The 22,001-nt window shown below is 41.7% G+C and overlaps 1 protein-coding gene across 5 annotated transcripts in view; it reads left to right on the top strand.

Moving 5' to 3' along the window:
• The window catches only part of LOC141273111 (uncharacterized), a 68,745-nt gene that overhangs the window by 26,337 nt on the left and 20,407 nt on the right, over nucleotides 1-22,001 (top strand). For 3 of the 5 annotated variants that reach the window (XM_073684504.1, XM_073684505.1, XM_073684506.1), the window contains exons 4-5: nucleotides 17,486-17,521; nucleotides 18,931-19,006. In XM_073684504.1, the coding sequence (XP_073540605.1) occupies nucleotides 17,486-17,521; nucleotides 18,931-19,006 (112 nt within the window). The remainder of the gene's footprint in view (nucleotides 1-17,485; nucleotides 17,522-18,930; nucleotides 19,007-22,001) is intronic. The other 2 variants (XM_073684507.1, XM_073684508.1) reach the window with 1 other exon arrangement.

The raw sequence follows: 22,001 nt of genomic DNA, 5'->3' as shown, positions 1-22,001 counted from the left end.
CCATGGTGGGCCAGACTCCGTTTCAAGGCAGATGGAGTCATGAGATAAGTGTCAGATCCTCCAACTTCAGGGAGTTGAAGGCAGTATAGGAAACACTCAGAGCCGCAGCCAATTTGATCCAAGGGTCTCACATCAGAGTGCTCTCTGACAATGTGACTACAGTCACCTTCCTTCATCATCAGGGAGGCACGAAGGTAGACAGTCTAAAACTAGACACGGATCAAATATTCTTTTGGGCAGAACAACATCTCCTATTGCTTTCAGCAATTCACCTGAAGGGCTCAAACAATACTCAGGCAAACTTTCTAAGCAGAAAGGACATCCACCTGGAGAATGGAGCCTGAATCATTAGGTGTTCCAGTCACTAGTAGCAAAGTGGGGTCTTCCCAAAGTGGACCTGTTTGCCAGTCGCCTAAACTCAATGGTTCCTCTCTTCTTTTTGCTGGACAGAAGGGAAATGCCATGGAATTGGACACATTAGCTCATCCAGAAAATCCGGTTAGAGAAAGTTACTGCAATTCTAGTGGTCCCTCTATGGCCCAAAAGGCCTTGATTTGGAGCCATCGCCGATCTTGCCTGGAAGTCTGTTAATGCTTCCACAACTCAACAACCGTCTCTCACAGGACCCCCTATTTCATCCAAATCCTCTGTGGCTGAACCTTGCAGCTTGGTTACTGAAGCTAAGATCCTAAAATTCAAAGGTCTCTTGGAAAAAGTGGTAAGGACTCTTCAACAGAGTAGGAAACCAGTAACCAATGCAATATACGGCAAAACATAGAAAAAAATTCTAGCCTGGTATGCTCCGGACACTCCTGATCCCTTGCACCCTAACATAGCTCGAATCCTTGATTTTCTTCAGAGTGGATTAGAGTTGGGTCTTAAACCTAGTACTCTTAAAGTCCAGATTTCAGCCCTAAGCGCGGTGTTCAGACTTCACCCGAGAATTAAGATTCATGTCCCAACCTGGGATCTAAATGTGGTACTCAAGGGTATAACTCTCTCTCCATTCGAACCTCTATCCTCTAGCACCATACAGTCTCTCTCTTACAAGATGGCCTTTTTAGTAGCCATCACCTCGGCTCGGAAAGTGGGAGAACTACAGGCTCTCTCCATCAGAGAACCTTACATGACTGTGTCAGAGGATAGAATTACACTATGACTGGACCCTTCATTTCTCCAGAAGGTGGTTTCTGATTTCCATCGTTCCCAGGAAGTCATCCTCCCCTCCTTCTGCCAGAACCCTTCTAATTCAAAGTCATTCTTCATTATCTTCAACAAACTGAATCATGGAGACTAGATCATAACCTCTTTATCCAGCACTCAGTGCACAACAGAGGAATGAAGGCAGCCAAATCCACTATAGCATTCTACCAGGTCTACATCAGCTTCCTGGGCCGAGAAAGCGGGCGCATCTTCAGAGAAGATTTGTAGGGCAGCTACATGGTCTTCCCTTCATACATTCTCGAAACATTATAGATTCGATCTGCCATCCAATAGGGATTTAGCCCTTGGTAGGAAAGTCCTCCAAGCTATTGTCCCCCCCCCACTATAATGAAATATCGTTGGTATTCCTCCAATGCTGTCGTGGAAGGTGTATTGAGAAAATAGAACTAGTCCTTACCAGTAATTCGTTTTCTAGCAGCCTTCCACGACAGCACAAATTTCCCTCCCTATGTGGTTCTTGGATTTCCATATAAACTGTCAGATAACCATTTTTCCAGGTGATCTTGGTAAACACTGGTGATTGATGGTGGGGAGGGGCTTTTAACCTCTGTGTTCCTGTCCCCCAATAGGGCGTGGACGACATCCTCCAATGCTGTCGTGGAAGGCTCCTAGGAAACAAATTACCGGTAAGGACTAATTCTATTTTTTGTTTCATCTGTCCACAGAACATTTTCCCAGAAGGACTGTGGTTTGTTAAGGTACTCTTTGGCAAGGATCAGTCGTTCCTTTTAATGTCTTTTCTTCAGCAATGGCTTCTTCCCTGACCTTCCCCCATAAAGCTCTGCTTGGTTTAGTGTGCGGCGTATGGTACTTGTTGAAACCATGACCCCAGACTGTTTCAGGTTGGCCTTCAGATCTTTGGATGTTTGACGTTGGATGTTTATTCCACCATTTGCATCAACCTTCGAAGACATCTCTTGTCAATTTTCCTCTTTCCCCCACATCCAGGGAGGTTATTGATGGTTCCCTGCTTGGCAAACTTCTTAATAACATTGCGCACTGTTGAAACTGGAATACCAAGGCCTTTGCTTTGGAGATACCCTTACAGTGGCATGTAAAAGTTTGGGCACCCCTGGTCAAAATTACTGTTATTGTAAACAGTTAAGCAAGCTGAAGATAGAATGATCTCTAAAAGGCCTAAAGTTAAAGATGACACATTTCCTGTGTATTGTAGGCAAAAAATATATGTATATTTCTATCTTTTACATTTTATAAATTACAAAAAGGAAAATGGGCCGAAGCAAAAGTTTGGGCACCCTGCATGGTTAGTACCTAGTAGCACTTCCCTTTTGCAAGTGTCACAGCTTATAAACGCTTTTTGTAGCCAGCCAAGAGTCTTTCAATTTTTGTTTTGAGGGATTTTCATCCATTCTTCCTTGGAAAATTCTTCCAGTTCTGTGAGATTACTGGGTCGCCTTGCATGCACTCATATTTTGAGGTCGAGCCACATATTTTCAGTGCTGTTTAGATCAGAGGACTGTGAGGGCCATTGTAAAACCTTCAGCTTGCGCCTTTTGAGGTAGTCTATTGTGTGTTTAGGATCATTATCCATTTGTAGAAGCCATCCTCTTTTCAACTTCAGCTTTTTACAGATGGTGTTATGTTTGCATCAAGAATTTGTGGAAATTTAATTGAATCCATTCTTCCCTCTACCGTGAAATGTTCCCCGTGCCATTGGTTGCAACACAACCCAAAAGAATTATTGATCCACCCCCATGCTTAATGGTTGGATAGATGTACTTTCCTGAAATTCTGTGCCCTTTTTCTCCACATATACCTTTGATCATTGTGGCCAAAGAGTTCTATTTTAATCTCATTGGTCCACAAGACTTGTTTCCAAAATGCATCAGGCTTGTTTCGATGTTCTTTTGCATACTTCTGATCAGGGGTGGATTAAGAGTAGCAAGGGCCCCGGGCAGTTTAGAAGGCGCGGCCCCCCCCCCCACACACCTGATTTATCACGTGACATGTGACATGATCCCCTGTGATAGATCATGTGATAGTTCACGTGAAATTAATTTGGCACAATATTAATTATAATATTTTTTTTTAGGCTGTGTGCCCACTATGCGATTTTTAAGCGTTTCCACAGCGGCAATTCCGCTGCAGAAACGCTTAAAAATCGCTTGGTAGAAGGTCTGCCAAGTTCCTGAATGATAATCCGCATGTGCTGTGTACATGCTGCGGAAATTTCCGCTGCGGATTATCATTGCGGAAAAAAACGCAGCACTACCAATTATTTTGCGGAAGCGCGGCGTTTTCACCGCCATTGACTTGCATTAGAACGCATGGAATCCGCATCCCTGCATCTGTAAATGCGGAATCCGTGCGTTTCAATGTGCGGATGATACCCGGGTGTGGAGGACAGGAGACTCTCCTCCGGACCCGGGTACCATAGAACCTGTAAAAAAAGAATAAAATAAAAAATAAATATTATACTTACCTTCTGATGGCCCCCGGTGTCTTTATCCGATGCGTCCTGGCTTGCCGGCAGCTCGCGATGGTCTGAAAAGGACCTGCCGTGACGTCATTTAGTCATGTGACGGGTCACACGACCGCTGAGGTTGGCAGGCCATCAGGAGGTAAGTATATATTTTTTATTTTTTACCATTCTTTTACAGTCACACTATATAAATCCATGCTGGTTGCATGGATTTATATAGTGTAACCAAGTTGTCAAGCACTTTCCAAGTGATGCTAAAATCGCTTGGAAAGCGCTTGTCAACCCGCATGCGGAAATGCAAGTGAAGAACGCTTCACATCCGCATGTTCCTGGCAGGAAAACGCATGTACAATCAGCATGTAAAATCCGCATGCGTTTTTTCTGCCAGGGAGATGCAGAAACGATCAAAAAAAATCCGGAACATTTCTGTATCGTGGGCACATAGCCTTACATTAATTGTATGACTCAATATTGAGCACACGTAGCCATCTATACACAGCGGGAGGCTGCACGGTGCCATCTATACACAGCGGGAGGCCGCACGTAGCCATCTATACACAACGGGAGGCCGCACGTAGCCATCTATATACAGCGGGAGGCCCCACGGCGCCATCTATACACAGCAGGAGGCCGCACGGCGCCATCTATACACAGCGGGAGGCCGCCCGTCGCCCCCCCAGAGACAGCAGGAGACCGCACGGCGCCATCTATACTCAGCAGGAGGCCGCACGTAGCCATCTGTACACAGCAGGAGGCCGCACAGCGCCATCTATACACAGCGGAAGGCAGCACGGCGCCCCCCCAGAGACAGCAGGAGGCCGCACGGCGCCATCTATACACAGCAGGAGGCTGCACGGCGCCATCTATACACAGCAGGGGGCCGCTCGTCGCCATCTATACACAGCGGGAGGCCGCATGGCGCCCCCCCCAGAGACAGCAGGAGGCTGCACGGCACCAATTATACTCAGCAGGAGGCCGCACGCAGTCACGCATGCAGTCACGCACACACACAAACATATACAGACATATACATACACACATAAACACATTTGAAACACAAAAATACATATAAACAGACATCACACAATGATATCTGCCTACACACACACACACACACACACACACACACACACACACACACACACACACATATACACACACATACACACACTCACCATCCCCTGGCTCCATTCCTCCTGCCTGCTCTGACTTCTCCGTTGCAGCAGTGCAGGCCGGGCGCGCACTGCGTGACGTCACAGCTAGGAGACACGGCCGCGCACAGGGCCGTGTCTCCTAGCAGTGACGCGGCCGGGCGCACACTGCGTGACGTCACAGCTAGGAGAAACGGCCGCGCACAGGGCCGTGTCTCCTAGCAGTGACGCGCCCGGGCCAGCACAGGGAAGTTAACTGCTGCAGTGCTGGCCCGGCCGATGAAGAAGTAGCGGCGGCCGCTGCTGGGGGAGCGGTGCGGGGCCCCTCCTCCCGCCACTGCTACCGATATGTGCCGCGGGCCCCCTGCAGGCCCGGGGCCCTGGGCGGTAGCCCGGATTGCCCTCATTATAATCCGCCTATGCTTCTGATGCTAAATTTTATGGTGAGGAAGTAGGAGAGGTTTTCTTCTGATAAGGCCATATTTGTGCAGGTGTCTCTGAACAGTAAAACAATGTACCACAACTCCAGAGTCTGCTAAATCTTTCTGAAGGTCTTTTGCAGTCAAGCAGAGGTTATGATTTGCCTCTCTAGTAATCCTACGAGCTGCTCTCACTGACATTTTGCCTGGTCTTCAAGGCCTTATCTTGACTTCCACTGTTCATGTTAACTGCCATTTCTAAATTACATTTAGAACTGAGGAAAGGGCAACTTGAAAACGCTTTGCTATCTTCTTATAGCCTTCTCCTGCTTTGAGGGCCTCCACCATTTTCATTTTCAGAGTGCAAGCCAGCAGCTTAGAAGAACCTATGGCTTCTGTGGCTTCTGTTCTTTGGCACAAGGTTAGAGGAGGCTGGGTTTTTTGCATCACCTGTACTTTCCGAACGATGATATTGATAGTGATGAAGTCATAACCCTAAAAGGCTAATTAAGGTCTGGAACCTTAGTCAAAGTTATCTGAGCACATAAATCTGCTAGGGTGCCCAAACTTTTGCATTGGCCGATTTACCTTTTTGTAATTTATAAAATATAAAAAATGACAATATAAATATATTTTTGCCTAAAATACAAAGGAAATGTGTCATATTTAATTTTAGGCCTTTTAGAGATCACTTAATCTAAAACTTGCTTAACTGTTCACAATAACAGTAATTTTGACTAGGGGTGCCCAAACTTTTACATGCCACTGTATACCCTTTGGAAGTTTTGTGTTTGCTAATAATAGCAGTTCTGATGTCCTCAGACAGTTCATTTGTCTTTGCTATTGTGACAAAGGAACAGGGCCTACCATGTGGCTTTTAAAAACACTGGAGTCATCATTCATTGGCTAATTCATGTCACATGAGCACCGACAATAACAGGTAAATCTCTCTTGTGAGGCAAGTCAAAATGTGTTTCCATACTAAATTAATGTGAAGGATGCCAATACCAGTGACACAGCAAGCTTTAGGTTTTTCTATTTTTCCCTCCCATTGTTTTTTGTTTTAAATTATTGTTTATCATTTGCTCTTTTGTATTTAACGTTAGTGCTCTATACAAAAAAACTGTTTCACTTCATTTTTTTCAGGAGATATTCCACATTATGTACTTAAACTTCATGGGTGCCAATAACAACGAGCAGGACTGTAGATTAAAAACATTTAGCACATTCAATATTGGTGGAAAGGACTATTATAGGAATCAAAATATACTCAATGAGAAATAGATATATTTTGTTTGTAATGATATGCCAAATCATGGCTGTGATTTAAACCAATGGGGAAACGAGTATCACTGAAAGGATCCAAAAGGCTTCACCATTCATTTAGAAAACACAGTTAGGCTGAGTTCACACGATGCGTATTTAATGCGTTTCCGCAGCGTTTTTGCAGTTGCGTAAACGCCGCGGAAACACATTAAAAACGCATGGTAGAAGAGCAGCAATGTTCCCCAATTGAAATCCGCATGTGCTGTGCCCATGATGCGGATTTTTCCGCAGCGTAAACGCTGCGCTCAAAAATCCGCAGCATGTCATTTAATTTTGCGTAAACGCGGCGTTTTTGCCGCCATCGACTTGCATTAGAACGTGCCAATTCCGCAAGACTGCATCTGTACTTGCGTAATTGGTGCGTTCTAATGTGCGGATGTCTCCTCCACACCCAGGTACCATTAAAAAAGCTGTAAAACAAGAATAAAATAAAAAATATATATATACTTACCATCTGTCGGCCCGCGCACCGCTCCTGCTTGGTTCCCGGCACTTGCAGTGAGTTGAAGGACCTGCGCTGACGTCAGAGTCATGTGACGGGTCACGTGACGCTGACGTCGGCAGGTCTTTCAATTCAAAGTTGCCGGCAGCCGGGAGAACGGAGTGAGCAGGACAGCGCGGGCCATCGGAGGTAAGTATATACACTCTCTCGGGTCACACTATATAAATCCATGCTGTTTGCATGGATTTATATAGTGTGACCTAGTTGTCAAGCACTTTCCAGGTGATGCTAAAATCGCCTGGAAAGCGCTTGTCAATCCACATGCGGAAACGCATGTGAATCCGCATGTATTCCGCAGGAAAAACGCATGCACAATCTGCATGCGTTTTTTCTGCCAGGGAGATGCAGAAATGATGCAGAAATTTTCTGCTTTATTTCTGCATCGTGTGCACATAGCCTTACTGCTGAATTGTGAAGCCTTTTGGATTTTGGTATATCATTACTAACAAAATATATCTATCAATATGTTTATGTTGCTTCCAATAAAATCAAATGGAGTGCTTGATCTTCTTTTCTACTATATGATTATTCATTCTTCTGAAACCATGCACCAGAGAGGGGATGATTACTTGTGCAGGCAGTGAGCTGGCAAAGCATGAATTTGTTACAAAAGGTACAACTTATCTAGAGAGACTTGGGCATGGACGTAAGGGAAGGTGATGGAAAAGTCCTTATTATTGCTTTTGTTTTTCCATGATTGCTATTATTCACCTGGGTAATACAATTACGGGTGTACCCTCTCTACGCAGGGATCCTCTCTGATAAAATATTGTTGTAAGTGTTTTCAGTTGTTTGTCATTGAGATAATGGTGAGTAAAGGAGTGGAGATAAAATCTATATCTCTGAAAGAGTTCTAGGGGGCCTTCTGGTCATTTTTAAATGTTGGTCTAGGAGCTTATGGGCTTCTAGGAGTAGGGTTTTGATTGGGCTGGTGGAAAAGTAAGGGCACATCAATCCGATCTCGAACCTCTGTTAGAATGGTTTTAAAAAGTCAAACAATTCTACCAAAGGAATTTGCATGTTCTCACCGTGTTTGCATGGGTTTCCTCTGACACTCCAAATACATACTAGTAGGGAATTTAGATTGTGGGCCCCAATGGGGACAGTGTCTATCATGATGATGTCAGTAAGGTGCTGTGGACCAAAAATGAAATATAATTATCCTCCAGGGTGCAGCTGCGTTTTGCACAAATATATTCTCCCACTGGTAAATTGCGGACTATATGTCCAGGATGACTCCTGGTATTTCCAGCTGTAGGTTTTCTGAAAAGTTTACAAATAACAGAATTGGTAACATTATCTCCATACTTACTTATATCCAGAAAAGTAACTGAATAGTGCGTAAATCCGATATTGCAAGTATTCTCATTGATGTAATCAATACATTTGGGTATAGAACTCACATTGCCGCACCAGATAATCAATGTATTATCAATAAAACAACTGTACCAATATATGGAGGTTAAAAAAGGATTTGTTACCTTATAAATATATTTTTCTTCTCACCAATTGATGAAAATATTTGCGAGTGCTGGGCAAAATTTAGCACCCATGACACAGCCTTGACAATGTATATAAAATTCATCTAGAAAAGAAAAATAATTGTCTGTTAATGAAAACAACATAACCTTCAACATGTCTTCCATAAGCTCTTTAGAATAATTAGAATATTTTTGTAGTTGTTCAGAAACCGCTATAAGAGCCAAATCATGTGGAATTGCAGTATATAAAGAATTTACGTCACAAGTGACCCATGTAAGCTCATCATTCCATTTTATATCATTCATAATATTTAGTATATGCTTACTGTCTTTAACATAACTTGGTGATATTATTATCAATGGTTGTAATCTTTCATCCAACCATTTGCCCAGGTTCTCCAGCGAAGACCCAATACCTGAGACTATGGGTCTAAATGGTGGTGGAGAAATCATCTTGTGCGTTTTCGGAAGCGCATGTATTTATGGAATCCTAGGATATTTGGGATTATAGAATTCCATTTGTTCAGAATCCAAAATACCCACTTCAACACCTTCATTCAACAATTGCGTCACTTTGTCCTTAATTACAGGTGTAGGATCTTTGGTTAATTTACGATACACATTTGAGTCTCTCAACATATTCAGAATTTCTCTTTCATAAAGTCCTCTACCAAAATAACTATGGAACTATCTTTATCTGAATTTTTAATTACAATGTTGTTGTTATTCCGTAGTGTTTTCATTGCTTTTTGTTCACATAAATTTAAAAAGATAGTTGTTCCATAAATGTCAATTTGTCATATTCATTGTTAAATGTTTCTGATGTATCACAGGCTGTAAAAACAGTGTTCTCATCTTGTGAAAAATGTTTTTTTTTTATAGTTAAATGTCTCATAAATCAGTTAACATCCATAATAGTATTAATATTATATTAATAGTAGAATATTTTATATTCAGATAATAAAATAAAGGATATTTTGGATAGTAATGGTTGTAAATTTGTTTCCAAATGGGGAATCACCATTGGCAACAGAGTAGCTCCAAGTGATCATACTAACACGGGAGAAAATTCATCTGTTACTAATTGACTTTCCACAGACGGATCATATACAGTGGTGGCCAAAAGTATTGGCACCCCTGCAATTCTGTCTGATAATACTCAGTTTCTTCCTGAAAATGATTGCAATCACAAATTCTTTGGTATTATTATCTTCATTTAATTTGCTTGCAAGGAAAAAACACAAAAGAGAATGAAGCAAAAATCAAATCATTGATCATTTCACACAAAACTCCAAAAATGGGCCAGACAAAAGTATTGGCACCCTCAGCCTAATACTTGGTTGCACAACCTTTAGCCAAAATAACTGCGAACAACCGCTTCCGGTAACCATCAATGAGTTTCTTACAATGCTCTGCTGGAATTGTAGACCATTCTTCTTTGGCAAACTGCTCCAGGTCCCTGATATTTGAAGGGTGCCTTCTCCAAACTGCCATTTTGAGATCTCTCCACAGGTGTTCTATGGGATTCAGGTCTGGACTCATTGCTGGCCACCTTAGAAGTCTCCAGTACTTTCTCTCAAACCATTTTATAGTGCTTTTGGAAGTGTGTTTTGGATCATTGTCCTGCTGGAAGACCCATGACCTCTGAGGGAGACCCAGCTTTCTCACACTGGGCCCTACATTTTGCTGCAAAATTTGTTGGTAGTCTTCAGACTTCATAATGCCATGCACACGGTCAAGCAGTCCAGTGCCAGAGGCAGCAAAGCAACCCCAAAACATCAGGGAACCTCCGCCATGTTTGACTGTAGGAACCGTGTTCTTTTCTTTGAATGCCTCTTTTTTTTTCCTGTACACTCTATGTTGATGCTTTTTCCCAAAAAGCTCTACTTTTGTCTCATCTGACCAGAGAACATTCTTCCAAAACGTTTTAGGCTTTCTCAGGTAAGTTTTGGCAAACTCCAGCCTGGCTTTTTTATGTCTCGGGGTAAGAAGTGGGGTCTTCCTGGGTATCCTACCATACAGTCCCTTTTCATTCAGACGCCGACGGATAGTACGGGTTGACACTGTTGTACCCTCGGACTGCAGGGCAGCTTGAACTTGTTTGGATGTTAGTCGAGGTTCTTCATCCACCATCCGCACAATCTTGCGTTGAAATCTCTTGTCAATTTTTCTTTTCCGTCCACATCTAGGGAGGTTAGCCACAGTGCCATGGGCTTTAAACTTCTTGATGACACTGCGCACGGAAGACATAGGAACATTCAGGTCTTTGGAGATGGACTTGTAGCCTTGAGATTGCTCATACTTCCTCACAATTTGGTTTCTCAAGTCCTCAGACAGTTCTTTGGTCTTCTTTCTTTTCTCCATGCTCAATGTGGTACACACAAGGACACAGGACAGAGGTTGAGTCAACTTTAATCCACGTTAACTGGCTGCAAGTGTGATTTAGTTATTGCCAACACCTGTTAGGTGCCACAGGTAAGTTACAGGTGCTGTTAATTACACCAATTAGAGAGGCATCACATGATTTTTCAAACAGTGCCAATACTTTTGTCCACCCCCTCTTTTAGGTTTGGTGTGGAATTATATCCAATTTGGCTTTAGGACAATTATTTTTGTGTTTTTTCATTGAAGACAAATTAAATGAAGATAATAATACCAAAGAATTTGTGATTGCATTCATTTTCAGGAAGAAACAGTATTATCTGACAGAATTGCTGGGGTGCCAATAATTTTGGCCAGCACTGTAGGTGCAGATAAGAATATTCTTTAAAATATTTTATGAATTGCAATAGCACATATATAGAGTATGTTATTACTTGCGATATGTTGGATGCACCACTAGAACTTTAAAAAGACGTATATCGGAGCACATATATGATGTTCAGAACAGCACGACACGCAGTCTCTCTGGTGCATCACAACGTTTCCTATACTGCCACAATGGAGATGTTAGCACATTAATGCAATAGAAAGGCTATGTGCCCACGATGCAGAAATGCTCCGGATTTTTCCTGAGCGTTTCTCCATCTCCCCGGCAGAAAAAACGCATGCGGATTGTACATGCGGATTGTACATGCGGACTGTACATGCGTTTTTCCTGCCCGTGACATGCGTAAGTGAAGCGTTCTTCACATGCATTTCCGCATGCGGGTTGTCAAGTGCTTTCCAAGAGATTTTCGCATCACTTGGAAAGTACTTGACAAATTGGTCACATAATATAAATCCATGCAAACTGCATGGATTTATATAGTGTGACCGAAAGAATGGTAAAAAATAAATCTATACTTACCTTCTGATGGCCCCCGAAGTCTTTATCCGATGCGTCTCAGCTTGCCGGCGGCTCGTGGCACATGAGTAAATGACGTCAGCGCAGGTCCTTGAGTCCACCGCGATCTGCCGGCAAGCTGAGACAAGGACACCGGGGGCCATCAGAAGGTAAGTATAATGTTTATTTTTTATTTTATTCTTTTTTTTTATAGGTTCTATGGTACCCGAGTCCGGAGGAGAGTCTCCTCTCCTCCACACCCGCGTACCATCCGCACATTGAAACGCATGGATTCCGCATGTACAGATGCAGTGATGCGGATTCCAAGTGTTCTAATGCAAGTGAATGGAGGCGAAAACGCCGAGCTTCCGCAAAATAATTGGTAGTGCTGCAGATTTTTCTGCAATGATAATCCGCAGCGGAAATTTCCGCAGCATGTGCACAGCACATGCGGATTATCATTGGGGAACATGGCAGACGCTCTACCAAGCGTTTTTTAAGCGTTTCTGTAGCGGAATTGCCGCTGCGGAAACGCTTAAAAAACGCATCATGGGCACACAGCCAAAGAGTTTTTTCACCAAAGAGAGGAGAAGATAGATTACAACTTTTGAGATTCAAAGAAGCTTCATGGATTTTAAAATTGAATAGTTGTACCCCTTGAGGAATGAATATAAACACTTATTTGATGTATACTCCAGGGCTGTGGAGTCGGTAAGCCAAACCTCCGACTGCTCAATTTCCATGATTCTGACTCCGACTCCATCATGTGTAAGTGATAAATTTACTGTCGCACAGATTAATCTCCACTAAAAGTCCAGACCCTTAGATGAGGAATAGGACAGACATTTATAGGACATTTCATAACTTTCCCAAATTCTTATGAAAAAATTTCCTCACAAACTGCATTGAACAACTGTACCCAATTTATTATATATTTTAGGAGTTGGAGTCGGTCCATTTTATACCGACTCCGACTCCACCAAAATGGGTTCTGACTCCGACTCCACAGCCCTTGTATATACATTGACTTATCATACTTCTGAATATTTTTTAGGGGTGGAGCAACTTCATTTCACTTTGCTACATCATTTCCTCTTTGGTCACTATTTAAACAACATCTTTAAGCGTCAGAACTATGCCAAACTAAGATTAAGAACAATTTACATTCAAAATGCGTCAGTGAGCATGACCCTGACCATACGCTTTTTTTTAACAATCATGTTTTTTTAATAGTTTTTTTCAATAAAATGTTGTTTTTTATAAAGACATTTAACTTCTCCGGATTTCCAGTGCTGGATGCATCATTCTTCATTTTTTGCCTTTGTTCAACTTGCACCAACACAAGTCCTTTCTGGATCCGTGCACTCCTGGAGAAGCACTTCCTAGGAAGTTGATGAGCTGGAAAAAACTTTTTTCTTTTTTGCAATTTGTGATATTGCAATATATAGTATAAACGATCCGACAATTTGCAGTTTCAAGTCAAAATTAAGTAAAAAAAAAAAAAATTTTTTGAAACATATAAAAATTCAAATTGCCTCCTTTTTCCCCCCATTAAAAATAAAGAAATATATTTGGTATTGCCACGTATGTAAAAGACCAGTCTGTCAGAGTATAAAATTAATTAACTCAATCTAAGCAATGTAACAAGTTAAAAATTAAAATGCCAGAATTGCGTTTTTTCAGTCGTCGCAACTCTGAAAATAAATAAACTTGTAAAGTATTGACTAAGCAAATTTATTTACTTTTTTTTTTTGCAAATGTCCTAATTTTTTTCACTAATTAAATAAAAAAAATTGTGCAAGTTTGGTATCGCTGTAATCTTACTGACCTAGAGAATAATGTTGAAAAGTTATTTTTTACCATACAATGAATGTTAACCCCTTTACAGCCTGTGCCGTATTTGTACGCACATGGCTGTAACCCCCGGTTCAGTGAGGGCTCCGGCGCTGAGCCCGTACTGAACCGGGCACATGTCAGCTGATTCTTACAGCTGACATGTGCCCGCAACAGCCACGGGTTGAATCGCGATCAACCCGCGGCTGTTAACATGTTAAATGCCGCTGTCAATCTCTGACAGCAGCATTTAACTTGCGCAAACCGGATGCACGTCACGGATAGGTTGGCATGCCAACTTTGGGTCTGCAGCAGACTCCAGTGGTTGTCATGAGCTGGTCACTATGAGCGCCACCTAGTTGGTCAGCGCTCATAGCACAGGACCATTTCTGCTGCATAGAGGTGATCTGCTGATCATCTCTATGTAGCAGAGGCGATCAGACAAGTGCTGCTTCTAGTCTCCTATGGAGACTATAGAAGCAAGCAAAAAGTGAAAAAAAAAATGCTTTTTAAAAATATTAAAAAAATAAAAAAAAATAAAAGTTTAAATCGCCCCCCTTTTTCCCCATTAAAAATAAAATAATAAAAAAAAAAACACATACACATATTTGGTATCGCCACGTTCAGAATCACCCAATCTATCAATATAAAAAAAGAATTAATCCGATCGGTAAACTGTGTAATGAGAAAAAAATTATAAACGCCAGAATTACGTTTTTTGGTCGCCACAACATTGCAATAAAATGCAATAATGGGCGATCAAAATATCGGATCTACCACAAAATGGTATCAATAAAAACTTCAGCTCGGCGCGCAAAAAGTAAGCCACTAACCCGGCCCCAGATCCCGAAAAATGGAGACACTACGGGTCTTGGAAAATGGCGCCATTTTTTTTTCTTTTTTAGCAAATTTTGGAATTTTTTTTCACCACTTAAATAAAAAAGAACCTATACATGTTTGGTGTCTACGAACTCGTAATGACCTGGAGAATAATAATGGCAGGTCAGTTTTAGCATTCAGTGAACGTGGTAAAAAAAAAACATCTGTGGTATTGCACTGTTTTTACAATTTCACCCCACTTGGAATTTTTTTCCCGTTTTCCCGTACACGATATGGTAAAACTAGTAATGTCGTTGAAAAGTACAACTCGTCCCGCAAAAAAATAAGCTCTCACACGGCCATATTGACCAAAAAATAAAAACGCTATGGCTCTGGGAACAAGGGGAGCAAAAAACAAAAATGCAAAAACAGAAAATCCCAGAGATTTGCGAAAGGGTTAAAAACAACCCCCCCCCCCCCCCCCAAAAAAAAACAATTACACTCCAGTTACAAAATTTTGATATTTTTTTTGTAGACTTTTTTTTTTTCAATTGCACTTGAAATTTTTTCCCATTTTCCAGTACATTGAATGGTAGAATGGATACAAAACTACAACTAGTCTTGCACAAAAAACAAGCCCTCATATGCCTGTGTCAGCTGAAAAATTAATAAGTTATGGCTCTTGGAAGAAAGGGAGGAGAAAACTAAAGTGCATACCCCTTGGGTTTGCTACCCCAAGCCACTAACCAGCATGTCTTAATGGTGACAATGAAAGGATTTATATTGGTGAGTGCTACCTTTATCTTCCTCTTTAACTTCTTTAAATAAAGCTGCTTTGTTTTTGATACTTCCTGGTATTTGGCTTTGACAGAACTTTATTGATATACTTAAGTGCAGATTACATGTGTTTTGGATGCGTTTCTGCTGTGGAAACGCACCTGCGGAATTTCAGTATTTAGTATTCGGCGTGGGCCTTCGTCAGGGGGTGGCGTCAGATAGAGGGGAGGGAGTTTAAAAACGCAGCCAATAGGCGTGTACTGGAGCTTCAATGACACGCGCGTTGTCCAGGAGACGCTGGAATATATCCGGCACCCGCATCACGTGGGCGCCACATCAGATCAGGTGACCCGATGACGTGCGTGCTTGTCTAGACTCAGGCACCGGAGGGCATCCGGATCCCAGGCAACACGCACGTACCAATCCAGTCAGGCATAAGGGCGGAAGTGGCCAAATGTTCATCTTAGAAATGGGCATAAATATGGATGGGCTAATAGTGATATATTTTAAACCGGATGTGGTACATACACCCATCAAAAATTACACGTTAAAGCATCGATGGTATTAAAGGCTATATAGCAAGCATAATATATATATAGATAGATATAGAGATATAGATATATATCTATATATATCCTTATTAATCAATGAATTAGAGGCCCAAATACAAGAGCATAAATTTTGATATACCACATATAGGAAATATCCCTAATCTTATGAGGTCAAAGGACTACACTGGAAAATGGCCTTGCAAAAAAATGAGCATATAAAAAATCACTATCTACACAAGGTGAGTACAAGAGAGAGACAACATATACCTCCATATCCACATATCATACATCTGGTATATATTATAATTAATATCACAAGAGCCACATGTGGCCAAGGGCTGATAGTCTAGTACTCCAGATCTCATGGAGTGAATCTCCCACTTGCTTGTGTAGTAGTCACTTTATGACCAAGAACATCCATTCTGCCAAAAAAGACCACCAACTGCAATAAATGGTCCAAATGTCCATTGGGATAGGGTTAAATATATAAATATGACTCCTCAGTATAGTAGCAGATAAAGCCAGAGTGTCCAGGAGGTTCAGCAGATATAGGGTTCCATATTAATTGCCCAGCCATTTTGTATAGAGGCATAAATGTAAAAGTCTCCATGCATCAATTTGGAACTGTGAGTAGAACATGCAAAGTTAAAAACAATTAAAAATATACAAAGGGTAGCCCAATAGATGCAACAACAAAATTTAAACCTAAAATGGTTCACAAGAGTGGAACGAAACTGAGGTTTTCATTAAGATCCCGGGGACTTACAGTACCTAGGGTCCAAATCCACTTTGCTTCAAGTCTAGCAAGTCGATTACTGATATTATCCCCCCCCAATTCATGGGGCAATATCATGTCTATGCCACGAACTTGTAACTATGAGGCATCACAGTCATGGAATTTTTTAAAATGCCTTGGTAATGTTTTAAGCAATGACTCGTCTGTAATTTCCCTAGCTGCAAGAATACCATTAACATGTTGGCGTATGCGGACTTTCAGTTGGCGTGTGGTGAGACCAACGTAGATTAGTGAACAGGGGCATGTTGCATGATATATCACAGCTCTGGTGGTACACGGGATAGATTGAGTCATTTTGAACATCTTGGAAACTATCTGCATTACAGAAGGAATCTGTCCGCACCACATTTGGACATGCGACTCATCTCCCGCAAGGTTTACATCCCCAGGTTGGCCTTGAACTATCCAAAAAAGTAGTATGGTCACTCACATAGTGGCTCTTCATAAGAGTGTCACCCAAATTATGTGATCTTTTAAATGCAATATTGGGGAAATCCCCTAAATATTTGGGCAGTATAGGATCAGCCATTAATAAGAGGCAAAATTTGTTCAGACTTCTCCGTACTGTGTCTGTGTGCCCATGATATGATGTAATAAATCTTACTTGTTTCGATGATGAGGGGGTGATGTCAAGGGGTATGTCGGGCTCTGTTGTAAGCTTTCTTAATCGCACGATGACTATATCCCCTGTCGGCTAATCTTCGTTTCAAGTCAAGTGCTTGTTGTTCAAAATCCTCGGTACTGGAATATATCCTACGGATGCAAAGAAATTGACCAGTTGGTATTAACCTGATTATAGCAGGTGGATGTAAAGATGAGGCTTGGAGTAACGTATTGACAGCCGTAACCTTGCGAAAAGATTTGTTTGTAGATAATTATTGATGTCCATTTTCACTAGGACGTCCAGGAACTCTATAGAATCCCTGTCATAATGGTAAGTCAAATGTATTGTAAGAGGGCCGCCGGACATGTCCTTGAGGGGAGATATGTGTGGCTGAGGTTGGCAGCTTCAGTGATGTGAAATGGGAAAAGCATGCTCCAGCACACATAGTGCTGAGAGGGTTAATAGGGCTTATCAGGGCCTTTTTTTTCGAGCAGTCATAAGAGATGGGGGGGGGGGATTGGCTGCTCACGCGGTCCATTGATGCGTACCGATCCGACAGGAAGAGGTCCCTCTCCCACAACCCCAGGAACAAATTGGCATACGCAGGTGCGAATGAGGCCCCCATGGCCGTGCCCTGGAGCTGCAGGAAGAAGGACCCCTTGAAAACAAAAAAATTGTGAGACAAAGCAAATTGTAAGAGCTGAACCAGAAATTCATTAAACACCGAGGGACTAGATGATGCATCGAGAGAATTTGACCCCCTCTACACAATCAGTATGTCGGATATTGGTGTAGAGGGATTCTGTATCGCAGGTTACTAATACTGCATTTTCGGCAATATGCCGCCCATCAATTCTTTTTAGAAAGTCGCCAGTATCCTTAATATATGAAGGCAATAATTCAACAAGGGGCTGTCGTTGGGCATTAACAAATGTATCCACTTTTTCGAGGTTGTTCCCCTCCTACCTGAAATAACCAGCTTTAGAATTAAAACACAAAAAATAATAAATAATAAGGCGTAGTTACTGTTTCAGATCTTCCTCAGACACTCATGAGTCACGTGTGTTCTATGCTTGTTTTTCACGTATAGATTATTGTTATTACGTGTTCTATTGAGCTGTTCATATGTCTGTTTTTTGCGGACCAAGTGGTTTTCCGAGTCACGGATCAAAATTACCCCGAGAAGCCCGTGAAAATCACTTGCAGCACAGGGATGTCATCCGCTTGCTGTCTGTGATTGACATTGTAATGTATAGGAGAAGCTTTGTAATTTATCTTTTTAGCAGTGAAAATCACTGATGAAACACTGGTGGTAAAAAGTGACAGACCAAACACTGATGAAAGTCGGATTTCAAAACACTGATGAACAATGGTCCGTGATTTTATGTACGAGAAAAATCAAGGACATCTGAATGAAGCCTCAAGTTGTATTAGATAATGGCGCATGTATTAGATAAAAGTGTAGCAATGGCGACACTTTTATATACCTGAGTGAAGCACATTTATTCTGTGTTTTTACAGAGCATGCCCCTCTGCACAACCCCTTTAAGATTGGCATTTTATATACCTATTAATAAATTTGATGAATTTTGAACTGGCTAGTGGTCAGAAAATCAGACTAAAACATATAGCACACGCCCACTCCAGTTCACAGCTTTTTTAGGAGTAAACTACTTGATAAATTTGAACCTTGGACTCCACTGTAGTTGAATTTGTTTACCATGTGTCATTTCATGTAGGACACAAATCTGATGGATTTGCAAGCACTGGAAGAAGTGGATACAAAAAAGATGAACATAAATAGTGAGCTGACATGTGAGTCATTTTATTATATTTTGTTATTTTATTCTTCTATATCCTCCTCTTTATCATCTGTTCTTTTAATATTCATTTTCTCCTTTTTTTTTTTTTACTTTCTACTTCTTTTTGTCTTCCAATCAAATTCTCTTATTAATTCTTTTATTTATCTTTTTATTGTACATTTTCCTTTCCTTTCTTTTGTATTTTTCATTCTCCCCTGTTCTTTTCTTTTGCTTATCATCTTACTTTTGTTTTCCTCTACTGTACATTTTAGCTTTGTTCATCTCATTCTCGCGTTTCTCCTTTTTCATCCTTTTTATTCCCTTCCTCTTTTACCTCCTTCTGCCTTTAATGCTTCTCTTTTTCTCTTTGGTAACAACCTTCTTTTTTCTCCTTCTATTTCTCCTTGACATACATCTTCTTATTATCCTTGTTAGTCTCCTTGGTATCTTTCTCTTCATTTTTTTTTCTTTTCATTAGCATCTTTTATTCTCTTTATTACTACAAGTTTGAAGACCTATATTTGAAACACTTTTGGATGTGCTGTATGGGTTACATGGTTTTCATGAAAGTAGCATTTGACCCAAACTTCATGTGTTTATATATGTATTTAAAGAGAACCTGTCACCATTTTTTTAACTGTGTGAACCAATGCCACCACCTTTCTGAGGGCCTGTACGGCATTGCTTAAATGTAGCCATCATCCCCTAACTCCCCCTGTATACCACCAAAAATACCTTTTTATTTTCTCCCACCCTCTATGTAAAGGCTTTTGGTCCTATCCGATGGGCATCATTTCCTCGTCGTCTGTGCCACCTCTTTGCCCCCAAAAGCCGTGTTCTGGCTTTTATTGATGTGGATGATGCGTCCAGTGTCATCCACATAGCTGAAAGAGAGCTCGCGTCTGCGCATTAGCATCTTTTGCTCTGCCCTGCTGTGGGCAGAGCACAAAACATAAAGTGGTGTGAAAAAATGTTTGCCCCCTTTCTGATTCCTTACTCTTTTGCATGTTTGTCACACTTAAATGTTTCAGATCACAAAACAAATCTAAATATTAGACAAAGATAACACAAGTAAACAACAAATGCAGTTTTTAAATGAAGGTCTTTTATTATTAAGGGAAAAAGAAATCCAAACCTACAGGACCCTGTGTGAAAAAGTTATTGCCCCCCCCCCCCCCTTAAAACATAAGTTAACTGTGGTTTATCACATCTTTGGGAAGCTGATTTCAATGTCCCTAGCCACTTACAGGCCTGTTTACTGCCACACCTGTTCTCAATCAAGAAATTACTTAAATAGGACATGCTTGACAAAGTGAAGTAGACCAAAAGATCCTCAAAAGCTAGATTTCATGCTGCAATCCAAAGAAATTAAGGAAAAGATGAGAAACAGAGTAATTTAAATCTATCAGTCTGGAAAAGGTTATAAAGCCATTTCTAAAGCTTTGGGACTCCAGCGAACCACAGTGAGAGCCATTATCCACAAATGGCAAACACATGGAACAGTGGTGAACCTTCCCAGGAGTGGCCGGCCAACCAAAATTACCCCAAGAGCGCAGTGATGACTCATCCAAGAGGTCACAAAAGACCCCACAACAACATCCAAAGAACTGCAGGCCTCACTTGCCTCAGTTAAGCTCAGTGTTCATGACTCCATCATAAGAAAGAGACTGGGCAAAAATGGCATGCATGGCAAAGTTCCAAGATGAAAACCACGGCTGGGCAAAAAGAACATAAAGGCTGGTCTCAGTTTTGCCAGAAAACATCTTGATGATTGCCAAGTAGTGTTGAGCGAGCATGTTTGACACTGCTCGGCACTCGCCCGAGTATCTCACTACTCGGGATGTTCGGCGAGCACTGAGCATTTCCGGGTTACTCGGTCGGGAGCTCGGGTCTCCGCCCTGCACGTTTGGCGCTCTTTACAGAGCCAATGAACATGCAGGGATTGCCAGCCAGTCACACTAATGCCGCAGCCATGTTGTTTGTGGGCATTTCAGTGATTGTTTGGCCACACAGCGTCACCTCGAGTATTTAAAACCGGGGCGCCGCCATCTTGGACACAGTCGCTCCGGATCAGACAGTGTAGGGTCAGTGCTGCAGAGCTAGGGAGAGATTTATACTGCAAAATAGTTAGTGTAGAGTCTCTAAAGCCTGCCAAATCAAACAAACAGTCCTTCTCAGGAATAATATCCATCCCAGATATCAGGCAGGCAGACAGGCTATATAGGAGACGCAGTGGTTATACCAACAAACACTGCATTACAGTCCTGTGTGCTGCTCCTGCTGGTCAAATTGCTAGACTTATCCCCAGGTCTCAGGGGCCAGGAAAAATCCTTTTTTTTCTTCTAAATCCTGTTTTTTTATTAACCTTTTGGTATTTCCCCTCCCCACCCCCCAAAAAAAAATTGAGTGTCTCGCTGACTGTTCAGACACCAATAGATCTGTTTAAAAGAGTCTGGTGTAGGGCCACAGAACTAGAACTGTGTTTTTCCTCTTCCACGGTTCAAATCTGGGTGTTATCAACCTGCTTGCCTTTTTTCCATAAAAAAAAACAGTTTGAGTGTGTCGCTGACTGTTCAGACACAAATATATCTATTTTAACATGTCTGGTATACACCAGGAAATTATAACTGTGGTTTTGCAGTTCCACGGTTCAAATCTCTGTATTATCCACTTTTTGGTCTTTTTTGCACAAAAAAAACATTTTCAGTGTCTCGCTGACTGTTCAGACACCAATATATCTGTTTAAAAGAGTCGGGTGTAGGCCAGAGGACTAGAACTGTGGTTTTCCTCTTCCACGGTTCAAATCTCCTTTTTACTACCCTTTTGCCATTGATAGTGCGAGTGTAAGCTATTTTACTTCATTTACAATGGGCAAGGCGCATGGCAAGGGACGTGGAACTGGACGTTCTGGTGATGGTGCGTGCAGAGGATGGGGCCGTGGCCAAGGTGAAAATGTGCCACAACCAACAGCCACATCTTCTCTTTCCCAGTTCTTGACTGAATTACTA

Source organism: Phyllobates terribilis, unplaced genomic scaffold, assembly GCF_046119375.1.
Source record: "Phyllobates terribilis strain yellow unplaced genomic scaffold, ASM4611937v1 Scaffold_5__5_contigs__length_657084704, whole genome shotgun sequence".
NCBI classification, from domain to species: domain Eukaryota; kingdom Metazoa; phylum Chordata; class Amphibia; order Anura; family Dendrobatidae; genus Phyllobates; species Phyllobates terribilis.
Note: the sequence above shows the minus strand (reverse complement) of the source record. Positions and strands in the feature narration are given on the sequence as shown.